Source organism: Palaemon carinicauda, unplaced genomic scaffold (assembly GCF_036898095.1).
Source record: "Palaemon carinicauda isolate YSFRI2023 unplaced genomic scaffold, ASM3689809v2 scaffold311, whole genome shotgun sequence".
Lineage (NCBI taxonomy): Eukaryota > Metazoa > Arthropoda > Malacostraca > Decapoda > Palaemonidae > Palaemon > Palaemon carinicauda.
The window spans coordinates 95,572-115,000 of record NW_027170780.1 but is presented as its reverse complement, the minus strand read 5'-3'; the positions used below and the strand labels follow the sequence as shown (position 1 = coordinate 115,000).

Here is a 19,429-nt window from a genome sequence, read left to right as displayed (position 1 = left end):
GGTTTCTTCATATTATTGAAGAATTGTGACGGGCAAGAGGGCTCTCAAACTTGGGGAAATTGCTCCCCAAGTTCGAATCCAAATTCTTCTATCTCTATTTCTTCTTGTGAATATTACTTCGACCTCCTAATTTTATAAACTTTCGTCGTCTTGATGTTCTAACTCCAAGTATTATTTCTCTTAAATTTATTTATATATATATATATATATATATATATATATATATATATATATATATATTTATATATATATATATATATATATATATATATATATAATATTCTTTACTGTATATGTTCATTTATTCATTTTTATTTTATCTAAATAGTGTGGATATTTCCACGATTTGTTATTATTGCTTGCTAAGATGAATGGGAGAAGGGATCATGGTTGGGAGGTATTTGCATTTAAAGCTATATATGAGAGTATTGGATGATCTCAGCCATCCCGAAGATGGTTTGGACTTTTTTGGCAGAACTATTCTCAAGGATTGGGTCATCGTAATCCGAGGGGATCTAATCCTTTAGGTGGGACTCTTGGCTTATGGCTGGAAGCCCATCATTACAGATATGGGGAGGATGATTCCATATTTTCTTGGTTACAGTCCTAACAGGCGGGTTTAGCTTACACCTGTGCCTCTATATCTGTTTTGGTGCTATCCTTCAGGTAGGGTATGGAGTGGACCATCTGGGAAGTACAGTATAGTCTCGTTGTGCTGATAGAGGAGAATGCATATTTTCTGAACATTCTTAAGCAGGTAAACCAAACAAACAACCAACAGTAACAAAAAGGAAAATACCACCTTTTGACTATGGACCCTTCAAACACTTGACTCTTTCTCCCCTGGATATGCTTCCCTGGCCACTGTTGACGACCTCTACTCATATTCCAAGAATTTGTTTGAGCCTAAGGACGTGGAGCAAGCCGCTGAGAGGTGGAGGAAATCCAACCAGGATTCCCTTCTCCATAGGGCCCTAACATTGAGGCCCTACAAACCTCCAGCAACCCAACAGCCCCGTCCTGCCGAGAATGCGAAGAAGACGACAGCAGCAAAGACAAAGGTGTCTAAGCCCTTTCCTGGCAAGGGCAAGAAGGGCAGAAAGTCCTTCAGGGGAGGGAAAAATCCTAGAGGGAGCGGCTGAGGCCGCAAACGCTAGGATTGGCAGTCCCCCTGCATGTCCACCAGTGGGGGGATGCCTACAGAGTTGCGCAACAAGGTGGCAGCAACTCGGGGCAGATCCCTGGACGATCTCCGTGATCAGTCAGGGATATCGCGTCCCGTTCACAACATCTCTACCTACCCTGACAGCGAATCCAGTGTCATTGAGCTCCATTACCATGGGATCGGTAAGGGGGCAAGCCCTTCGGGCAGAAGCCGAGACCATGTTGAAGAAGGACGCTCTCCAAGAGGTAGTCGATGGGTCCCCAGGCTTCTACAGTCGACTCTTTCTTGTAAAGAAGGCGTCTGGAGGCTGGAGACCAGTCATCGACCTCTCAACCCTGAACGAGTTTGTCAAACAGACTCCGTTGAGCATGGAGACAGCAGACACGGTCAGGCTTGCAGTGAGACCACAAGACTTCATGTGTACACTGGACCTGAAGGATGCGTACTTCCAGATCCCAGTCCACCCGTCTTCAAGGAAGTACTTAAGATTTAGCCTAGACAACAAGATCTACCAGTTCAAGGTGCTGTGCTTCGATCTCTCCACAGCTCCTCAAGTGTTCATCAGAGTGTTCACCCTGATATCATCATGGGCTCACAGGATCGGTATCCGTCTCCTCCGTTACCTGGACGACTGGCTGATCCTAGCAGACTCGGAGGCAACCCTTCTTCACCACCGAGACAAACTTCTCGAACTTTGCCAAGATCTAGGGATCATGGTAAATCTCGAGAAGTCCTCTCTGCTGCCCACTCAGAAACTGGTATACCTAGGCATGGTCATAGACACCAATCTCCACAAAGCCTTCCCATCAGACGACAAGATAGCAAGGCTGAGGAAGGTCGCGAGGCCTTTCCTCAGACGAGAAGAACTTCCAGCCCAAGCGTGGTTACGTCTCCTCGGCCATCTCTCATCCCTGGCCCGTCTAGTTCCCAACGGTTGCCTCAGGATGAGATCTCTCCAGTGGCGACCCAAGTCTCGGTGGAATCAAGGTCACGATTCCCCGGACACTATGATCCCCACGGGTTCTGCGGAACAGACGGACCTTCATTGGTGGGTGGCAGACGAGAACCTACGGAAGGGAGTGGATCTTCTCGTCCTCCCCCAGATTTGATGTTGTTTTCGGATGCATCAAAGAAAGGGTGGGGGCCCACATTCTGAACCACAGGACCTCAGGCCTGTGGTCAGAATCAGAAAAGTACATCCATATAAACCTGCTAGAAATGAAGGCCGTATTCCTGGCTCTTCAAAAGTTCCACCAAGTCCTGGCGGCCCACTCTGTGGTGGTGATGAGTGACAACACCACAGTAGTGGCTTATATCAACAAGCAGGGAGGTACCTTTTCAGAACAGCTATCCCATCTTGCAGTAGAGATACTGAGATGGACTGAAGTCCACTCGATCACACTTTCGGCTCGCTTCATTCCAGGCAAGAGGTATGTGCTCGCCGACAGTCTGAGCAGAGCGACGCAGATAGTGAGTACAGAGTGGTCTTTGGATCGTCAAGTAGCCAACAAAGTCCTGACTTTGTGGGGTTCCCCGACTGTGGATCTGTTCGCCACAGCGCTGAACTTCAAGCTTCCGCTGTACTGCTCCCCAGTCCCGGATCCCAAGGCTCTCTTGCAAGATGCCTTCCAACAACGGTGGGACACCATCGATGTCTACGCCTTTCCCCCGTTCTGTCTGATGAGGAGGGTGCTCAACAAGACCAGAATATCGGTCAATCTCTCAATGACCCTGATAGCTCCGCTATGGCATCACGCAGAATGGTTTCCGGATCTTCTGCAACTCCTTACGGAGCTCCCGAGAGAACTCCCTCCACGACACGAGCTACTCAAACAACCACACGCCAACATCTTTCACAAAGCCGTAGCTTCGCTTTGACTTCACGCCTGGAGACTATCCAGCATCTCCTCACTGAGAGAGGATTTTCGCAACAAGTTGCGAACAGGATGTCTGGACACCTGCGTAGGTCATCCGCAGGGGTCTACCAGGCGAAGTGGCGAGTTTTCTGTGGTTGGTGTCGTGGAAGGGGTATCTCTCCACTCGATGCCACTATTCCAGCAATAGCGGAGTTCTTCGTGTATTTGCGGGAAGAAATACGCCTTTCAGTCTCGGCAGTGAAAGGCTATCGCTCAGCCTTAAGCCTAGCCTTCAGGCTCAAAGGAGTGGACATTTCTTCCTCGCTGGAACTTTCCTTACTCATACGGAATTATGAACTTACCTGCCCTCAGTCGGAAGTGAGACCTCCTCCATGGAACGTGGTTTGAGTTCTCAGGTCTCTTAAGAGACCTCCCTACGAACCATTACGCCAGGCTTCAGATCGCCACCTTACTTGGAAGACGGTGTTTCTGCTAGCTTTGGCCTCGGCCAAGCGAGTCAGCGAACTTCATGGTCTCTAAAACGACATCGCCCATTCAAGGGGATGGGGGGAGGTAACGTTCAGGTTTGTCCCTGAGTTTGTTGCCAAGACTCAGAATCCGGGAGTGCCGGACCCTCGGTTTGACTCTTTCCAGATTTTGAGTCTTCGTTCTGTAACAGATGACCCAGACCATCTCCTACTGTGCCCAGTAAGGAGTCTGAGGCTGTATCTTAAGAGAACGGCTGCAGTTCGTCCCCAGGTGCAAGCCTTGTTTGTGAGCACCGGGAGAACGAAGAGGAGGGTCACTAAGAATACCATCTAGGCTTGGATTTGCAAGGTAATACATCTATCCTTGAATCCTGACTCTCCTCCGTCACGTCGCCCTAGAGCACATGATATTAGGGGCGTAGCTACGTCCCTGGCTTTCAAGAAAAACTATTCAGTGACGCAGGTCCTGCAAGCTGGGGTGTGGAAGCGTCAGATGACCTTCACAGCCCACTACCTGCAAGACGTGACACACAGGAGACTCGATACGTTCTCTATCGGCCCTGTGGTGGCTGCACATCAGCTGGTCTAAACCTCAGGCTCCTTAATGGACAGGTAGCAGAGGGTTGAGGGCATTGTTACCCAGTCTTAGTCTGCATGAATGAAAAGGTTTGTTTGGCCTTTATTCTTTTCTTCATCCGCTCCTCCCTTGGAGAAAGCAGCATCCAGGGTTCTCTGCACAGCTGACCTCAAACCACTGTAGGTAAACCATGCTTCCTTGTGTTCCTAGTATTAAGGTTAATACTGTCATGTCCCCATACCCTGACAAGGTGGTATTGGGAGAGTCCTAGCCTAGAATTCCATCTGAAGAACTCCAGGTCAACTTCCTAGGACGTGTCACACTACTTACCTTCTCACACAGCTTATGTAGGCCGCAGCAATTGCACAGCAAATGCTAGCGAGGTGCAGTTACTCCTTATTTTTGAGTACTTACACACTCAAATATTGAGTCCCCGGGCAAAGCCAAAGCCAGTATGGCCGGGACTTACCACCCTTCCTGAGGGGTGAGTCACCCATATTAAATAGCGTGATTTGTATTTCAGTTACGGAACAAATGACAAATTCGTGGGTAATTTGTATTTTTCCTAACTATACAAACCTTAGCTATTTAATCAAACTTTCCCGCCAGCCCTGTCCCCCGTGAAGTCCTACCTCTAAGCAAAGTGAAGTATTCACAGGTGTGTGTGTGTGGGGGAGGGGGGGGAGTAGCAAGCTACCCCTCCCTACCCTCCGCTAACTAGCGGTGGGGTAGTAAACCCTTGTTAAAAATCTAATGGCTCATTTCAGCTACGCCGAAGTAATTACCCATATTAAATAGCTAAAGTTTGTATAGTTAGGAAAAATACAAATTACCTACGAATTTGTCATTTATGGCTGTGAAATATACTCCTCAGCCAGCCTAAGCTGATTAAAAATTTTAGATTCTATACACCATACTAGTATCAGATTGGCCACAGGAGCCTGTAGCACCTATCCTAAGCCTTCTTGTTGATGCTGGAGAATTACCGCTAGATCTTTACCAAGTCTTATATTTGGTATTGGTTTAGGTTGCAAAGACTTCCTAATTCTTTAGCCTGTCAGACTGCAAGTCTTGTAAGGCATTCAACATACTTTGAGATGCACTTGAAATCTCAACCTTATGGTTTTCAGATGAAACAATTGATAGACAGTCTTGATATTGTTAGATCTAAGGTGCTTCCTTAGATATCATCAATGCCTCCATTGAAATTATCAGAGGTATCTTTTTGTAAATATTTTATTGGAGTTAAAAAGAATATGACTGACTTTGAAACCAGATCCCTTTTTATGGAACATGTTGCAGAACATGAGGAATCGACTTTTATATACAGTATACTGATGGCTCCAACTCTGATGCTGGCGTTGGATTTGGAGTATATAGTAATGCTTTTAATTATAGACGTGCAGTTCCTCTAACAGCTTCCATATTTACGGCCGAACTATACGGCATACTAACCACTTGAGAAAATAACGTAACGGGGCTAATTTTATTATTTTTAGTGATGCAAGGAGAGTCCTTCAAGCTTTAGAAGTCTTTAATTCAAGTAACCATTTAGTTTTAAATATTTTAGAATGGCTATTTATTATTGGACTGAGAGGTATAACAGTTCAATTTTGTTGGGTTCAGGCTCACGTAGGTGTGTCTGGAAACGAGAAGGCAGATTTACTAGTAAAGAATGCTGCTGCCTTGTTGCGACCAAGAAGGTATCCCATTCTTTGTCATGTTTGTTTACCTAACTTTGATAATTTATTTTCTAATAGTTGGCAACAGCAATGGGATGGTTTGGTTGAGAATAAGATGAGAGGGGTAACGAAAGCTATATCCCCCTGGAAGTATAACATGATGCCCCGAAAGTTGGAGACTAATCTTTGACGTCTCCGCATCGGTGACACTCGGTTGACAAATGAAAATCTGCTTACTGGCCAACACCAGCCATATTACGACGACTATTTGGTACCCTTGTTAAGTGAGGCATTTGTTGACCGAATGCCCCACTTTTATTAGTGAGGCTCAAGGTGAGGATGGCAGGTTCTTTTGTTAAGATTCTTGGACTTGATATGTCCTACCATGCTAGTAGGATTTTTAGCTTTACTTCAGAAGCAGGTCTTCTGAAAGCTTTTTAACTTTTAAGATATCTTTGCATTTATGGTTTTAATTGAATATTCTTTTGTTCTTTATCTATAATAAATGATATCCGTGTCAATGACCTTAGATGTCAGGAAGCCAGAAAAGCTCAAATAAATCAATCAATCAATCGATTGTTGTTGTTCATTTCTGTCTTATTTGGGGAGTACATCCAGACCCGGATATGTAAATCAAAGCTCAACATATCCCATGTGTAAGCGAGGCTAGTTTTTTAGGATTGATAATTGATTGTAGGCTTACATGGGTTCCTCACTTGAAAGCTTTTAAAAGATTCAAAGTCTCAAGAAAATTTAATAAAGTTTTGTCCCATACATCATGGGGAGCAGACCACAAAACTATTTTCAAATTATACAAGGCTTTAATTTTTGCTAAAATCAGTTATGGGTGTAAAATGCACTCCTCAGCCACCCAAAGTCGACTAAGGATTTTAGAACTTTACCTATCCCAAGCCTCCTTGTTGACGGTGGAGTTACCTTTAGACCTTTACCGAAAGTCTTCCATTGTTTGATATTGGTTTAGGTTGCAAAGACTCCCTAATTCTTAACCTTTCAGATTGCAAGCCTTGTAAGGCACTCAACATAGTTTGAAATGCACTCAAAATCTCCTCAACCTTATGGTTTTCGGGTGAAACAATTATTGAACAGTCTTGATATAATTAGAAGCAAGGTGCTTCCATTTAAGATATCATCAACCCCTCCGTGGAAATTTTTTTGTAAATATTTTATTGGTGCTAAAAAGAATATGGCTGACTTAGAAGCCGCATCTTTTTTTTTATGGAACGTGTTGCGGATCATAGGGAATTAACTCTTATTGATACTGATGGCTCCAAATCTGATGCTGGCATTTGGATTTGGAGTACATAGTAATGGTTTTAATTGTAGATGTGCACTAATTCTAAAAGCTTCCATATTCACTTCCGAACTGTATGGCATACTAACCGCTATTGAGAAAATAGTGTTGGAGAAGGAGGGTAATTTAACCATTTTTAGTGATGCAAGGAGTTTCCTTCCAGCTTTAGAAGTTTTTAATTCTAGTAACCCTTAGTTTTAAAGCTTTTAGAATGGATATTTATTATTGGACTGATAGGAATTAAAGTGAGATTTTATTGGGTTCCAGCACATGTAGGTGTGTCTTGGAATGAGGAGGCAGTTTTACTGGCAAAGAATGCTGCATCTGAGTTGCTACCAAGAAGGTATCCCATTCCCTGTAATGATTTACTACCTTCCATCAAGAAATTATTTTATAATATTTGGCAACAGCACTGGGATAGTCTGCATGACAATAAAATGAGAGAAATAACATGTTATATATCTCCTTGAAAGGTATAACATGATGCCCGGAAAGTGGGAGACATCTCTTTGTAGTCTCTCCATTGGTCACACTCGGTTGACACACAAGTTTCTGCCAAATGGCCAACACCAACCATATTGCGACGACTGTTTGGTACCCTTGATAGCGAGACATTTGTTGATCGAATGCCCTACTTATAGTACTGAGGCGAGGATGGGAGGTTCATCCTTGCCAAGATTCTCGGACAATATATGTTGTACCATACTAGGGGTACTTTTAAATTCATTTCAGAGGCCGGTCTTCTGAAAGCTATCTAACTGTTATAAGGATGTTTTTGGTTTTATTGTTTTAAACAATTAATATTTATTTATAATAAATAATATTGGCATCAATGACCTTAGATGTCAGGATGCCAGATAACTCTTAATCAATCAATCAACCAAATAAATAATGACCTATTATGGGGGCATTTTAAAAAATTTATCGGGTATCCGATATGTTCACTTAAAAGAAAACAAGTTTTAAGTTGTCTTTCATTAAATATTTACAACAATGTTGATCCAATTTAGAGGTAGTTATTTCAATATTTTGTGCATTCACTGGTACCCACAGTTTATTTAATGGCTTAGTAATTACTTATCTAGGCTTTTTACTTATTTTTTTTTTTTTGTACATCTAGCAAAATCCCCACAACATTGATATTCTATAATTTTGATAGTCTTCTACACAGTTCTCATTATATGAGTAGCTTATTAATGTTTAGTTAATTGTTTCCTGAAGCATTTTCTTCTATTCAAAAATTTAAGATTCCATTCTACCTGTAAAATATCTTATCCACTCAATTGGGAAGATCATTTTTTTTTTCCGATTCTTTACTTGAAGTTGGTTATGACAAGACAAATAAGATGCACCCCTACTGTATTAAATTGTCTTCTACAGTACAAACAGTACCTAAGATAAAAATGGCATAATTTAGATAGGTCACTAATAATAAAAATCAGTATGTATTGCACCTCTATATTTGTTTAAACTAATTAGTTGACTTAAACAAGTTTGTGCAGTTGTTTCTATAATACCCTTTTTGAAGGAACTTTAATTATCAGAAATTTATGCTTCACTCTACAAAAGTTTGTAAAGTATAATACAATTCAGTCATGTTATATCTATAATACATTTTATATTACACATTCATTCCCAGAAAACACATCAATTTAGGATCAAATAATAAAATTATATATCTATGAGCTGTCAAACTAAAGAAAAAAGAAAATTCATATATTGTAGAGAACTATTTACTATTAAGTGCCAGCTTTTTTATCAATGTCATCTAAACAACCTAATAGACTAATTGGTTCACTTAAACTTTTACTAGCTTTGTCAATATTCTTCTCGAGTTTTGTTGCGGTGCTATCGGTGGAAAATGTACTCGACTGCGATTTTCCTTCGCTACTTTCTGAGAGAAATTTATTATCGTCATGTATTCCCCCTTCATCACTAAGTGTTTTTTCAGGGTTCTTCCATTTCTGGCCTTCAACTAAACGGTCGCATTCCATCAAAACCTGGACGATTTTTTCTTCGGTTAAATTTTCCTCCTTCTTGACTTGACTTGATTGAGCCATAGTTTGTGGTAAGCTTAATGATGACGTAGAATTTTTGCATGGTTCCCCATAAGTTGAACTAGAGGCTAAGTTATGTGAGCTACCATTTTTCTTTGGGAGGCTGGGTTTTGTGCACCTTGGATCCGCGTTTCTGATAGACCCTAGAAAAATATTTAAAAAGATTAGAAGTTATTCTCAATTGAGAAGAGTGAAAAAATACTTAAACTAATGTTTATTTTCCTTAACTGCTGGATAGTCTTCTAAATAATCTTAAATAGATAACTTCTTTGTAAAACTACACACATTGTGATATAAAATTGCATCTTTGATCAACAATCCATATAATTACTCTAATAATGTCTACTAAACCCTAAAAAGTTTAATGGAAACTAAATCTTTAACGGGTGACAATTCAGTAATATTGAGTGACAAAATCATTCCAGAGAAAATGGTTCTCTTCTGATAACTGTGCAAGCATGGTGTCTTGCAGATACAATAGTCATCATTTATGTAAAGTCCCCAAATATTTTCAATTACTAGAATAAGGATAATTTGATTCACTGAACAAATTTTTCCTTTTTAATTTACATTCTATTCTTTTTTCAGATTTGTAGTGCTTCATCAAGACCACAGAATACAAGACTGTCCACTAATCAACGAGATTCAAATCACCCAATTGAAAAATTAAGTTTACTGATAGATTCTCATGTAAGTACAGCACTGACTTCTATAATTTTGAAATTAAAGGGTTGTTATGCTTCAATGTCTACTGTTTAGATTTCATCAAATTCACGACATATTTTTTTTTTAAAGGGTTGTTATACTTCAATGTCCACTGTTTAGATTTCATCAAGTTCATGACATACTATAAGTTTCAATATTAAATTATTTTTTTCTGTTCACCGCTAATTCTTTAGATTTTGTTTAAGATTAGGGTTACTTAGTTGGTATTATTTTAATTAAGAGTAAATTTCAAGTGAATAGTATACATTCTTTTGCTGTATTATTTTTCTTTTTGTTTGTGATTCTTTGGCATTTAACAAACATTTCAGCAATATTTATTAATTACTGCATACAATTTCATTTGTTATCTTCTCATAGTGTAAAAGCCATAGCAAAGATGCCCAATAATGTTGGAGTAGAAATCCCAAAGTGTATATTATATACACCTGGGATTTCTAGTCCGACATGAAGTGTAAAATGTTTTATTTCCATTTTTCCTCCTTTGCAGGTATGTCTGTTACCACACCACAGCAGTTGTTTGAGATCTGACTCGTAATAATTTTGAAACTGAAAGAAGGATTTTTAGTGGTTCACCAAGCTGGACAAGTACCATAGCTCAAGAATTACGAGAGAACAATATTAGATCCAGTGGCAACTAGCAGGGACAAAATTCATTAAAGGTCTGGCCACTCATTTACCATGACTGATCATACACAAGATTTTTGTGCTCCAAAGACCTCTCAATGACTCCTACTGATGATGCCTCTCAGGCTAAAAGCAAGGGTGGTGGTCTACCGACTTCCTAATGTTCCCAGTAGATTTTCCCGGAAACCTTTCAAAAGGGAGAAGTTCCTACCCCAACCTTTTTCATGGATTCATGGAAATATAGAAGAGCAGAACTGTTATGCCTCAAGATTATCTAACAAGCAGCTGGTGCCTGGAGGTTAACCAGCAGAACCTAATAGAAAAGCATTTTTCTTTTGGAGGAGTAAAAGGCTTAATTTATCTCCAAACCATGTAGGGGATCTACCTTCAACCTCTACCAGGCAAGGTGCAACTTATTGAAAAATTCAAGAAATGGATACGGATTTTGTCAATACTATTACTCGGACTGGTTTATGAAGGTTGTATATATAAGCCATACAACTTCAGCTGGGGAATCTAAACTCTAGATAATTCTAATCTAGAGGTGGGAGTCGATTTTCCATCTGGCTGATATGACTGAATAAAGACCAAAATCCTTATCAGCCAGGACCAAGCCACTGTACCCTTTTCTATACCAACCACTAAGGTCAAGCCAGAAATAAAGAGAACCTTTATCCTGTCAGTGATTCAAGGAAAACGCCTTCCAGCCTATTCTTGCCTAAAAGACTTATCTTTTTGATAAGTATGAATATATACAATTATACTGATTTAGTAAAGATATTTCATTAAATCCTCAGGCACAGCACACTCGCTAGATCGATGCAGCCTGGTACATAGTTCACAGTAACATACCAGGTATGATGTATGTGGATCAAAGTTTGCTAATAGAAGCCTATTAACCTGGCATCACTATCTCTCACAATAATGTGTTTAATCAAACTTGGGGGATAAGTAACTGCGATATAGTATACTTGAATAAACAAACCACATATATCAACAATGACTGCAGATAAATAAATAAATATACCTGAACATGCTAAGAGTCTAATAGTAGCTGTACTGAGCACCAGTATAGCTACTATAGACTCTTAGCATGTTCAAGTATATCTATTTATTTATCTGCAGTCATTGTTGATATTTGTGGTTTGTTTATTCAAGTATACTGTATCGCAGTTACTTCTCCCCCAAGTTTGGTAAAGCACATTATTGTTAGAGATAGTGATGCCAGGTTAATAGGCTTCTATTAGCGAGCTTTTATCCACATACATCTTACCTGGTATGTTACTGTAAACTATGTACCATGCTGCATCGATCTAGCGAGTGTGCTGTGCCTGAGGATTTTATGAAATATCTTTGCTAAACCAGTATAATTGTATATATTTATACTTATTAAAGCTAAGTCTTTTAGGCAAGAATAGGCTGGAAGGAGTTTTCCTTGAATCACTGACAGGATAAAGGTTCTCTTTATTTCTGGCTTGACCTTAGTGGTTGGTATAGAAAAGGATAGTGGCTTGGTCCTGGCTGATAAAGGATTTAGGTCTTTATTCAGTCATATAAGCCAGATGGAAAATTGTCTCCCACCTCTAGATTAGAGTTATCTAGAGTTTAGATTCCACAGCTGAAGTTGTATGGCTTATATATAACCTTCATAAACCAGTCCGAGTAATAGTATTGACAAAATCCGTATCCATTTCTTAAATTTCTCAATAAGTTACACCTTGCCTGGTAGAGGTTGAAGGTAGATCCCCTACATGGTTTGGAGATAAATTCACCTTTTACCCCACCCAAAAAATACTTTTCTATTAGGTTCTGCTGGCTAACCTCCAGGCACCAGCTGCTTGTTAGATAGTCTTTGGGCATGACAAAAGACAGTTCTGCTCTTCTATATTTCTATGAATCCATGAAAAAGGTTGGTGCAAGAACTTCTCCCTTTTGAAAGGCTTCCGGGAAAATCTATCGGGAACATTAGGACGTCGGTAGACCACCTCCCTTGCTTTAATCTGAGAGGTATCGTCAGTAGGAGTCATTGAGAGGTCTTTGAAGCACAAAATCTTGTGTATGATCAGTCATGCTAAATAGTGCAAGGCCTTTAATGAATTTTGTCCTTACTACTTGCCACTGGATTTAATAATGTTCTATCTTAATTCTTTAGCTATACTACTGTTCAGCTTGTTGAACCTACAAAAATATTGCTTTCAGTTTTAAATTATTACGAGTTGGATCTTAAATCATTGCTGTGGTGTGGTAACAAACATACCTGCAGAGGAGGAAAAATGGGAAATAAACATTTTTACACTTTGATGAGTAGAAATCCCAGTTGTGTATATAACATACACTGGGAAATCTACTCCAACATGAAGTGTAAAATGTTTATTTCCATTATTCCTCCTTTGCAAGTATGTCTGTTACCACACCACAGCAATGGTTTGAGATCTGACTCATAATAATTTAAAACTGAAAGCAGTATTTTTGTTGGTTCAACAAGCTAGACAAGTAATACAGTTCAAGAATTAAGAAAGAACAATATTAGATCAAGTGGCAACTAGCAGGGACAAAATTCATCAAAGGTCTTGCCAATATTTACTGTGACTGATCATAAAGATTTTGTGCTCCAAAGACGCTCTCAATGACTCCAAGTAATGCCTCTTGGGCTTGAAGCAAGGGATGTGGTCTACCGACTTCCTAATGTTCCCAATAGATTTTCCCGGAGACCTTTCAAAAGGGAGAAGTTCCTGCACCAACCTTTTTCATGGATTCATAGAAATATAGATGAGGAGAACTGTCATGCCTAAAGACTATCTAACAAGCAGCTGGTACCTGGAGGTTAGCCAGCAGAACCTAATAGACAAGCATATTTTTAGGGGAGCTAAAAGGTGAATTTATCTCCAAACCATATGTAGAGGATCTACCTTCAACCTCTTCCAGGCAACGTGCAACTTATTGAAAAATTGAAGAAATAGATACGGATTTTGTCAATACTATTACTTGGACTAGTTTATGAAGGTTATATATATGCCATACAACTTCAGCAGTGGAATTTAAAATCTAAACTCTAGATAACTCTAATCTAGAGGTGGGAGACAATTTTCCATCTGGCTTATATGACTGAACAAAGACCTAAATCCTTATCAGCCAGGACCAAGCCACTTATCCTCTGCCATACCAACCACTAAGGTCAAGCCAGAAATAAAAAAACCTTTATCTCGTCAGTGATTCAAGGAAAAGTTCTTCTAGCCTGTTCTTGCCTAAAAGACGTAACAAAAAGCTAAGTATAAATATATACAATTATATTGGTTTAGTAAAGATAATTCATAAAATTCTCAGGCACAGCACACTTACTAGATCGATGCAGCATGTTACATAATTTACGGTAACATACCAGGTAAGATGTATGTGGATCAAAGCTCGCTAATAGAAGCCTATTAACCTGGCATCACTATCTCTCACAATAATGTGTTTTATCAAACTTGAGGGAGAAGGAACTGCGATACAGTATACTTGAATAAACAAACCACAAATATCAACAATTACTGCAGATAAATCAATAGATATACCTGAACATGCTAAGAGTCTATAGTAGCTGTACTGGTGCTCAGTACAGCTACTATAGGCTCTTAGCATGTTCAAGTATATCTATTTATTTATCTGCAATCATTGTTGATATTTGTAGTTTGTTTATTCAAGTATACTCTATCACAGTTACTTCTCCCCCAAGTTTGGTAAAGCACATTATTGTGAGAGATAATGATGCCAGGTTAATAAATAGGCTTCTATTAACCAGCTTTGATCCACATACCTCATACCTGGTAAGTTACTGTAAACTACGTAACATGCTGCATTGATCTAGTCAGTGTGCTGTGCCGGAAAATTTTATGAATTATCTTTACTAAACCAATATAATTGTATATAGTTATACTTGCTTTTTAATAAGTCTTTTAGGCAATAATAGGCTGGAAGGAGTTTTCCTTGAATCACTGACAGGATAAAGGTTCTCTTTATTCCTGGCTTGACCTTAGTGGTTGGTATGGCAAAGGATAGTGGCTTGGTCCTGGCTAATAAGGATTTAGGTCTTTATTCAGTCATAGAAGCCAGATGGAAATGGTCTCCCAACTCTAGATTAGAGTTATCTAGAGTTTAGATTTTAGATTTCACAGCTGAAGTTGTATGGCTTATATACAATACAACCTTCATAAACCTGTTCGAGTAATAGTATTGACAAAATCCGTATCCATTTCTTAAATTTTTCAATAAGTTGCACCTTGCCTGGTAGAGGTTTAAGGTAGATCCCCTACATGGTTTGGAGATAAATTCACCTTTTAGTTCCACTAGAAAAATGCTTTCCTATTAGGTTCTGCTGGCTAACCTCCAGGCACCAGCTGCTTGTTAGATAGTCTTTGGGCATGACAGTTCTGCTCTTCTATATTTCTATGAGTCCATGAAAAAGGTTGGTGCAGGAACTTCTATCTTTTGAAAGGTTTCCGGGAAAATCTATTGGGAACATTAGGAAGCCGGTAGACCACCACCCTTGCTTTAGCCTGAGAGGCATCATCAGTAAGAGTCTTCAGAGGTTTATGGAGCACAAAATCTTCTGTATGATCAGTCATGCTAAATAGTGGTAAGACCTTTGATGAAATTTTCTTCTGAATAATTATGGTAGACAATGACCTGTCGTGAAGATATCCTGTGGTGAATTGGCATTGACAGGGCACCAATTGACATAAATAAGGCTGAGTTCTAGTATTTTTTGGTGGTTTATTGCTGTAAAGCTCTCGCTTCATAGATATATAATAGCTATATGAATTTCAGGACCATTCATGGAAGTGATGCTGACCTTGTTTCATCTATGTTCGGCAAATCATGTAATTTCCAACCTACATAATAAAAGATTGAAGTAATTATTTTAATTTACTTTGACATGAAGCAAATTACGAAACATTAATAGTGAGGCATGAAGATAGCTAATGCTTGTACTGGGTAGACTTACCTGTGAAATCGACATTTTCTTCATCTGTATCTGAATTATATGCTCCAAGGCTGTGATAGATGTAATGATACAAGTCGGACCCATCTACCCATGCTCTCTGTCCATAATGCATCAACACTTGTACCAATTCCCCTGGGGAAAAAATAAAAGAAATTAACAAATCTGAATATGTAAAAATTAATTAAAGTTTAACTTTAGATAATGTGTATGTTAACATTGTATAAATCCTCATTATTATAGTCAGATAAATTATTATTATAGTCAGATAAATTTGCTATGAGATCAGTGGGAGGAAAAACTACCTGGATATTGGGATGTATGTTGGTTTAAGTTTGTCTATCAGTCATTAGGAGACGAGTATTGTAAGAACCATTAGCAAGCAAGACATGTTACTTTGATTCATTAAAAAAAATTTAAAACAGAACCTACATCTCATAGCAATTATTGTCAAGATAATTTTGCAGGTCAAAGATATTTACGTCATTTACCAGGTGAAGAAACACTTTGATCATACATTTGTGGTGTTTTTTAATGTCTATTTCCTAGCTAGTTTCTGCTCATGAGAAGAATGCTTGTCTATCAATTTAACTTGTAAAATAAACTAGTTACTACCAACCAGTGTTTCAGTACACATCCTGTCCAGCATGTCATCACTATACTGTACAAAACACTACAGTCTTTATATGCTATAAGGTGAGTCTCTCAATAAAGGTACTTTATTATGCAAATACTGTATGGAAATGGTTAACATCTATCCAATAGCCAAGCAGTGAAAATAAGCTTAGTCTAAAGTAAATAAATTGAATGGTTAGAAGTTAGGATTCGCAGATATTTGAAAAGAGCATTGTTAAAGTGATTTGAAGTCCATCAATTTATCAGATGCTTGGATCTGGCTGTCTAAGCAACACAGGTCCTATATCTTGACCTACAGATCCTATATCTTGACCTACATTTAAATACTTTTAAGATATCCTGCAACAGTGTCATTAAAAATAATTTGTATAGTTTACTATTTTAACATTCAATTATAAGATTAAGTTTGATAATTTGAGATTTTACTGCTATTATCTTAAAAGCTGAATTTAAACAAACTTTGAACACAATGTTTTCAAGCCCAAGTTTATACGGTAAGATCTATTAAAAGATCCTGTGTGGCTTGAAAGGTCACATTTTAGATTGATCTAGATAGGCATTTTGTAGTTAATAGACTTTATGGATTTGTGAAGGGTAGTGCCACTAGAATGATCATTAATCAACAGCAATATCAATCAATTATTACTACTGAAAAGGAGGTTAAATAGCCCAATGAGTCAAGCACGACTCTTACAAAGCTGGCCAGATTAAATTCAAAAAGGAAAATATTTATATTAGAAGATAAATAAAAATAAAAATTTTATATAATTTGTATTCTTCCTAGCTATTATCAAACTGATTTATTTATATGGGGTCAATCATGTTGTCTACAACCGGCTAATGAAAATTTTGGTTGATTGCATTGTCCTGGATAAACGCAGTGCATGCACAAGGAGCAAGCAATAGCTTACTCGCAACGACGCCTTACAACACTCACCTGGTCAAAGACTTGCAGGGCAGTTGAGGTGAGACACTTGGTAAAATGACTGGTTTATATAGCTAGGAAAAATACAAATTATATAAAATTTGTAGTTTATTTCCTACGTGGATACAAACTTCTAAGTCATTATATGGGGAGTTTTCCTTAGCAGGGAGGAAGTTTCCCGTGAACAGAAGTAGTAAACCGTTCATCTTTGGAAGATCTAATTACTATAAGTAATAGCAAGAGATCAATGAATAACAGAATAGTGTAACCGGCTCGTAAAGAGGCAAGTACAAATTTTCGATTCACGAAAGATAAAAACCTTCCCTGATACAGTTACTAATAATGATAGTGATCTAAGAGAACCACTAGGGAATGGAATAACAGAAACATAAAGAAAGCAAGGGTGTCCGTTCATTTCCCAAAAGGTAATCTTCATCAAGGTGAATTGGGTTGAAATGGTTTGAAAATCAAATGTTACATTATGAAAATGAGGGCAATTTTTTTAATACATCAGTAAATACTGAAGAAATTGAGGCACACTTGACTTGCATTGGGGTGAAAATCCTAGGGCAGGCTTCGTCTAATAAAGATCACTATCCACCTCGGTGATCTTTCTAGCCAAGAATGTTAAGACTAATGAGGCCTGGGGCTGGAACGGGCAAGTATCCTGTGAAAACTGCCGATAGAAAATGTCCAATGGTGGCATTTCCTTACTATCCACCAGTTTGAGGACTTGAGCGGTTTCATGGAACACTGAGGCTGTGGCAAACCCACATGTATCACATGCTCAAGGGGGGAGTCCCTAGCGACGCTTCTCATGAGAATATATGGGCTTTTAAGATAGTTTCTATCAAAAAGAGACTGTGTTCCTGAATACATTCTATCAAAATGTCCAAAAGCTCATAAACCAACGAGGTTTTGAAGGGTAATATACCCCGGAACACTAAGGTTGCTGCAAGCCCATGTGGATCATATGCTCAAGGTTGGGTTCCCTAATGATGCTTCCCGAGGATACATAGGTCCTGATATTCTAATACTTGGAGAGTGAGAGAGAAAGTGTCACTAACAACTTTCTTCTGGAGTAGCCAGAGCTCTTAAACACAAAAAGGGGCAAAATATGTACCAGCTATTTGTTCTATCAGAAACTATTATTGCTCTATGGAACTGAATAACTAGTTGTTTGTATGATCAGGAACCTCCTTGAGAGACAATATCATGAAAGAGTTCATTTGAGATCCTTCTAGCCTGAGTCTGGATTGTCCATGAACCAGAGATGGGACAAGGAGGCAGCTTTCTGATGTGATGTTATTACAGGGGGGTCCATGGCTACTCTTCCCCTGAAGATACAGTAGATCAGAAGCAAGTTCTTCCTGAATGCAAAACTTACTGAGAGCATCCACAGGAGAAAACCCTTAGTTTTCCTAGGCATGGGCGCCAGAGCACTCTGTAACATGGGTGTCGATAGTTCTTTCGGGCCGGGAATTCTAGTATTTCAGACCACAGCCTGCCTCAGGAACTATAACTAGATCTGAACTTTCACGAAAGCTATAGGAACTGTTTTCAAAATTATCAAACAGTCCTTAACCCAAGGTGGCAAGGTCTTGGACACTCTCCATACTACAATTGGCCTAGTAAGGATTCTCTTCAACCTGGGCTGTCCTCGTTGTTGCTTAACTCTTCCCAGGGACGGCATTAAATAGGATTCTAAATGAAATGTAAAGCATGTTCATTGCAACTGGTCTAAGTGTGATCCTCTTTATTTGGTTTAGAGGTCTCTTTGGGCTCATTGTGAGAGGTCCCAGACCCGTTGACCATTTCTTATTTGTAATAAGATGAGGTCTTTCCACTCCCTTGTATCTTCTGGTCTAGTATTCCTGAGGTGAGGGAGGAAGATGTTGGCCATTACCGAAAATTGTGCTAACAAGCAATTTGGTAAAGTTAAATGATTCATGGCATGAAAATCGTCGAAAGCCAAGCCTCATTAGGTGATGTGGAGGGCATAGCTCTCCTGGTCATGCCAGGTTTAGTACTCACAGGTAGTCATGACCACCTCTACTAGGGGATGTCCTGACACTGCAGGGGGAATTTCTGGACTAAGCTCTTCGTAACCTTGTCAGACTTCCCGACACGGATAGTGGCAATTTACTACTCTTAAGATCCCTATCCCGAAGTGATCATTTATCTTTCCCAGGGAGAGGCTTGTAGCCTCTCTAGACTAGGAAGGAAGTACCAAAGTCATGTTAAACTGATGGATGGGAAAAAACAGGAGAGCAACTTTTGAATTTCCATTGGGTATATTCTCAGGGCGCCATGTCCACCCTCCCTAGGATATGAGAACTCAGGATTCATCTAAATGGGGAGGAATTTCTGCATACTCATATATCGTTCAAATGCTAAGCA

General features: G+C 39.2%; 1 protein-coding gene across 3 annotated transcripts in view; it reads right to left on the bottom strand.

Annotated features, from left to right (window-relative positions):
• Window positions 1-8,528: 8,528 nt before the first annotated feature.
• Parg (Poly(ADP-ribose) glycohydrolase) overlaps window positions 8,529-19,429 on the bottom strand; it is a 67,031-nt gene continuing 56,130 nt past the window's right edge. For all 3 annotated transcript variants that reach the window (XM_068368912.1, XM_068368913.1, XM_068368914.1), the window contains exons 14-15: window positions 15,472-15,603; window positions 8,529-9,280 (exon numbers count right to left, since the gene is read on the bottom strand). In XM_068368912.1, coding sequence (XP_068225013.1) covers window positions 8,820-9,280; window positions 15,472-15,603 — 593 coding nt within the window. In that variant the 3' untranslated portion in view covers window positions 8,529-8,819. The remainder of the gene's footprint in view (window positions 9,281-15,471; window positions 15,604-19,429) is intronic.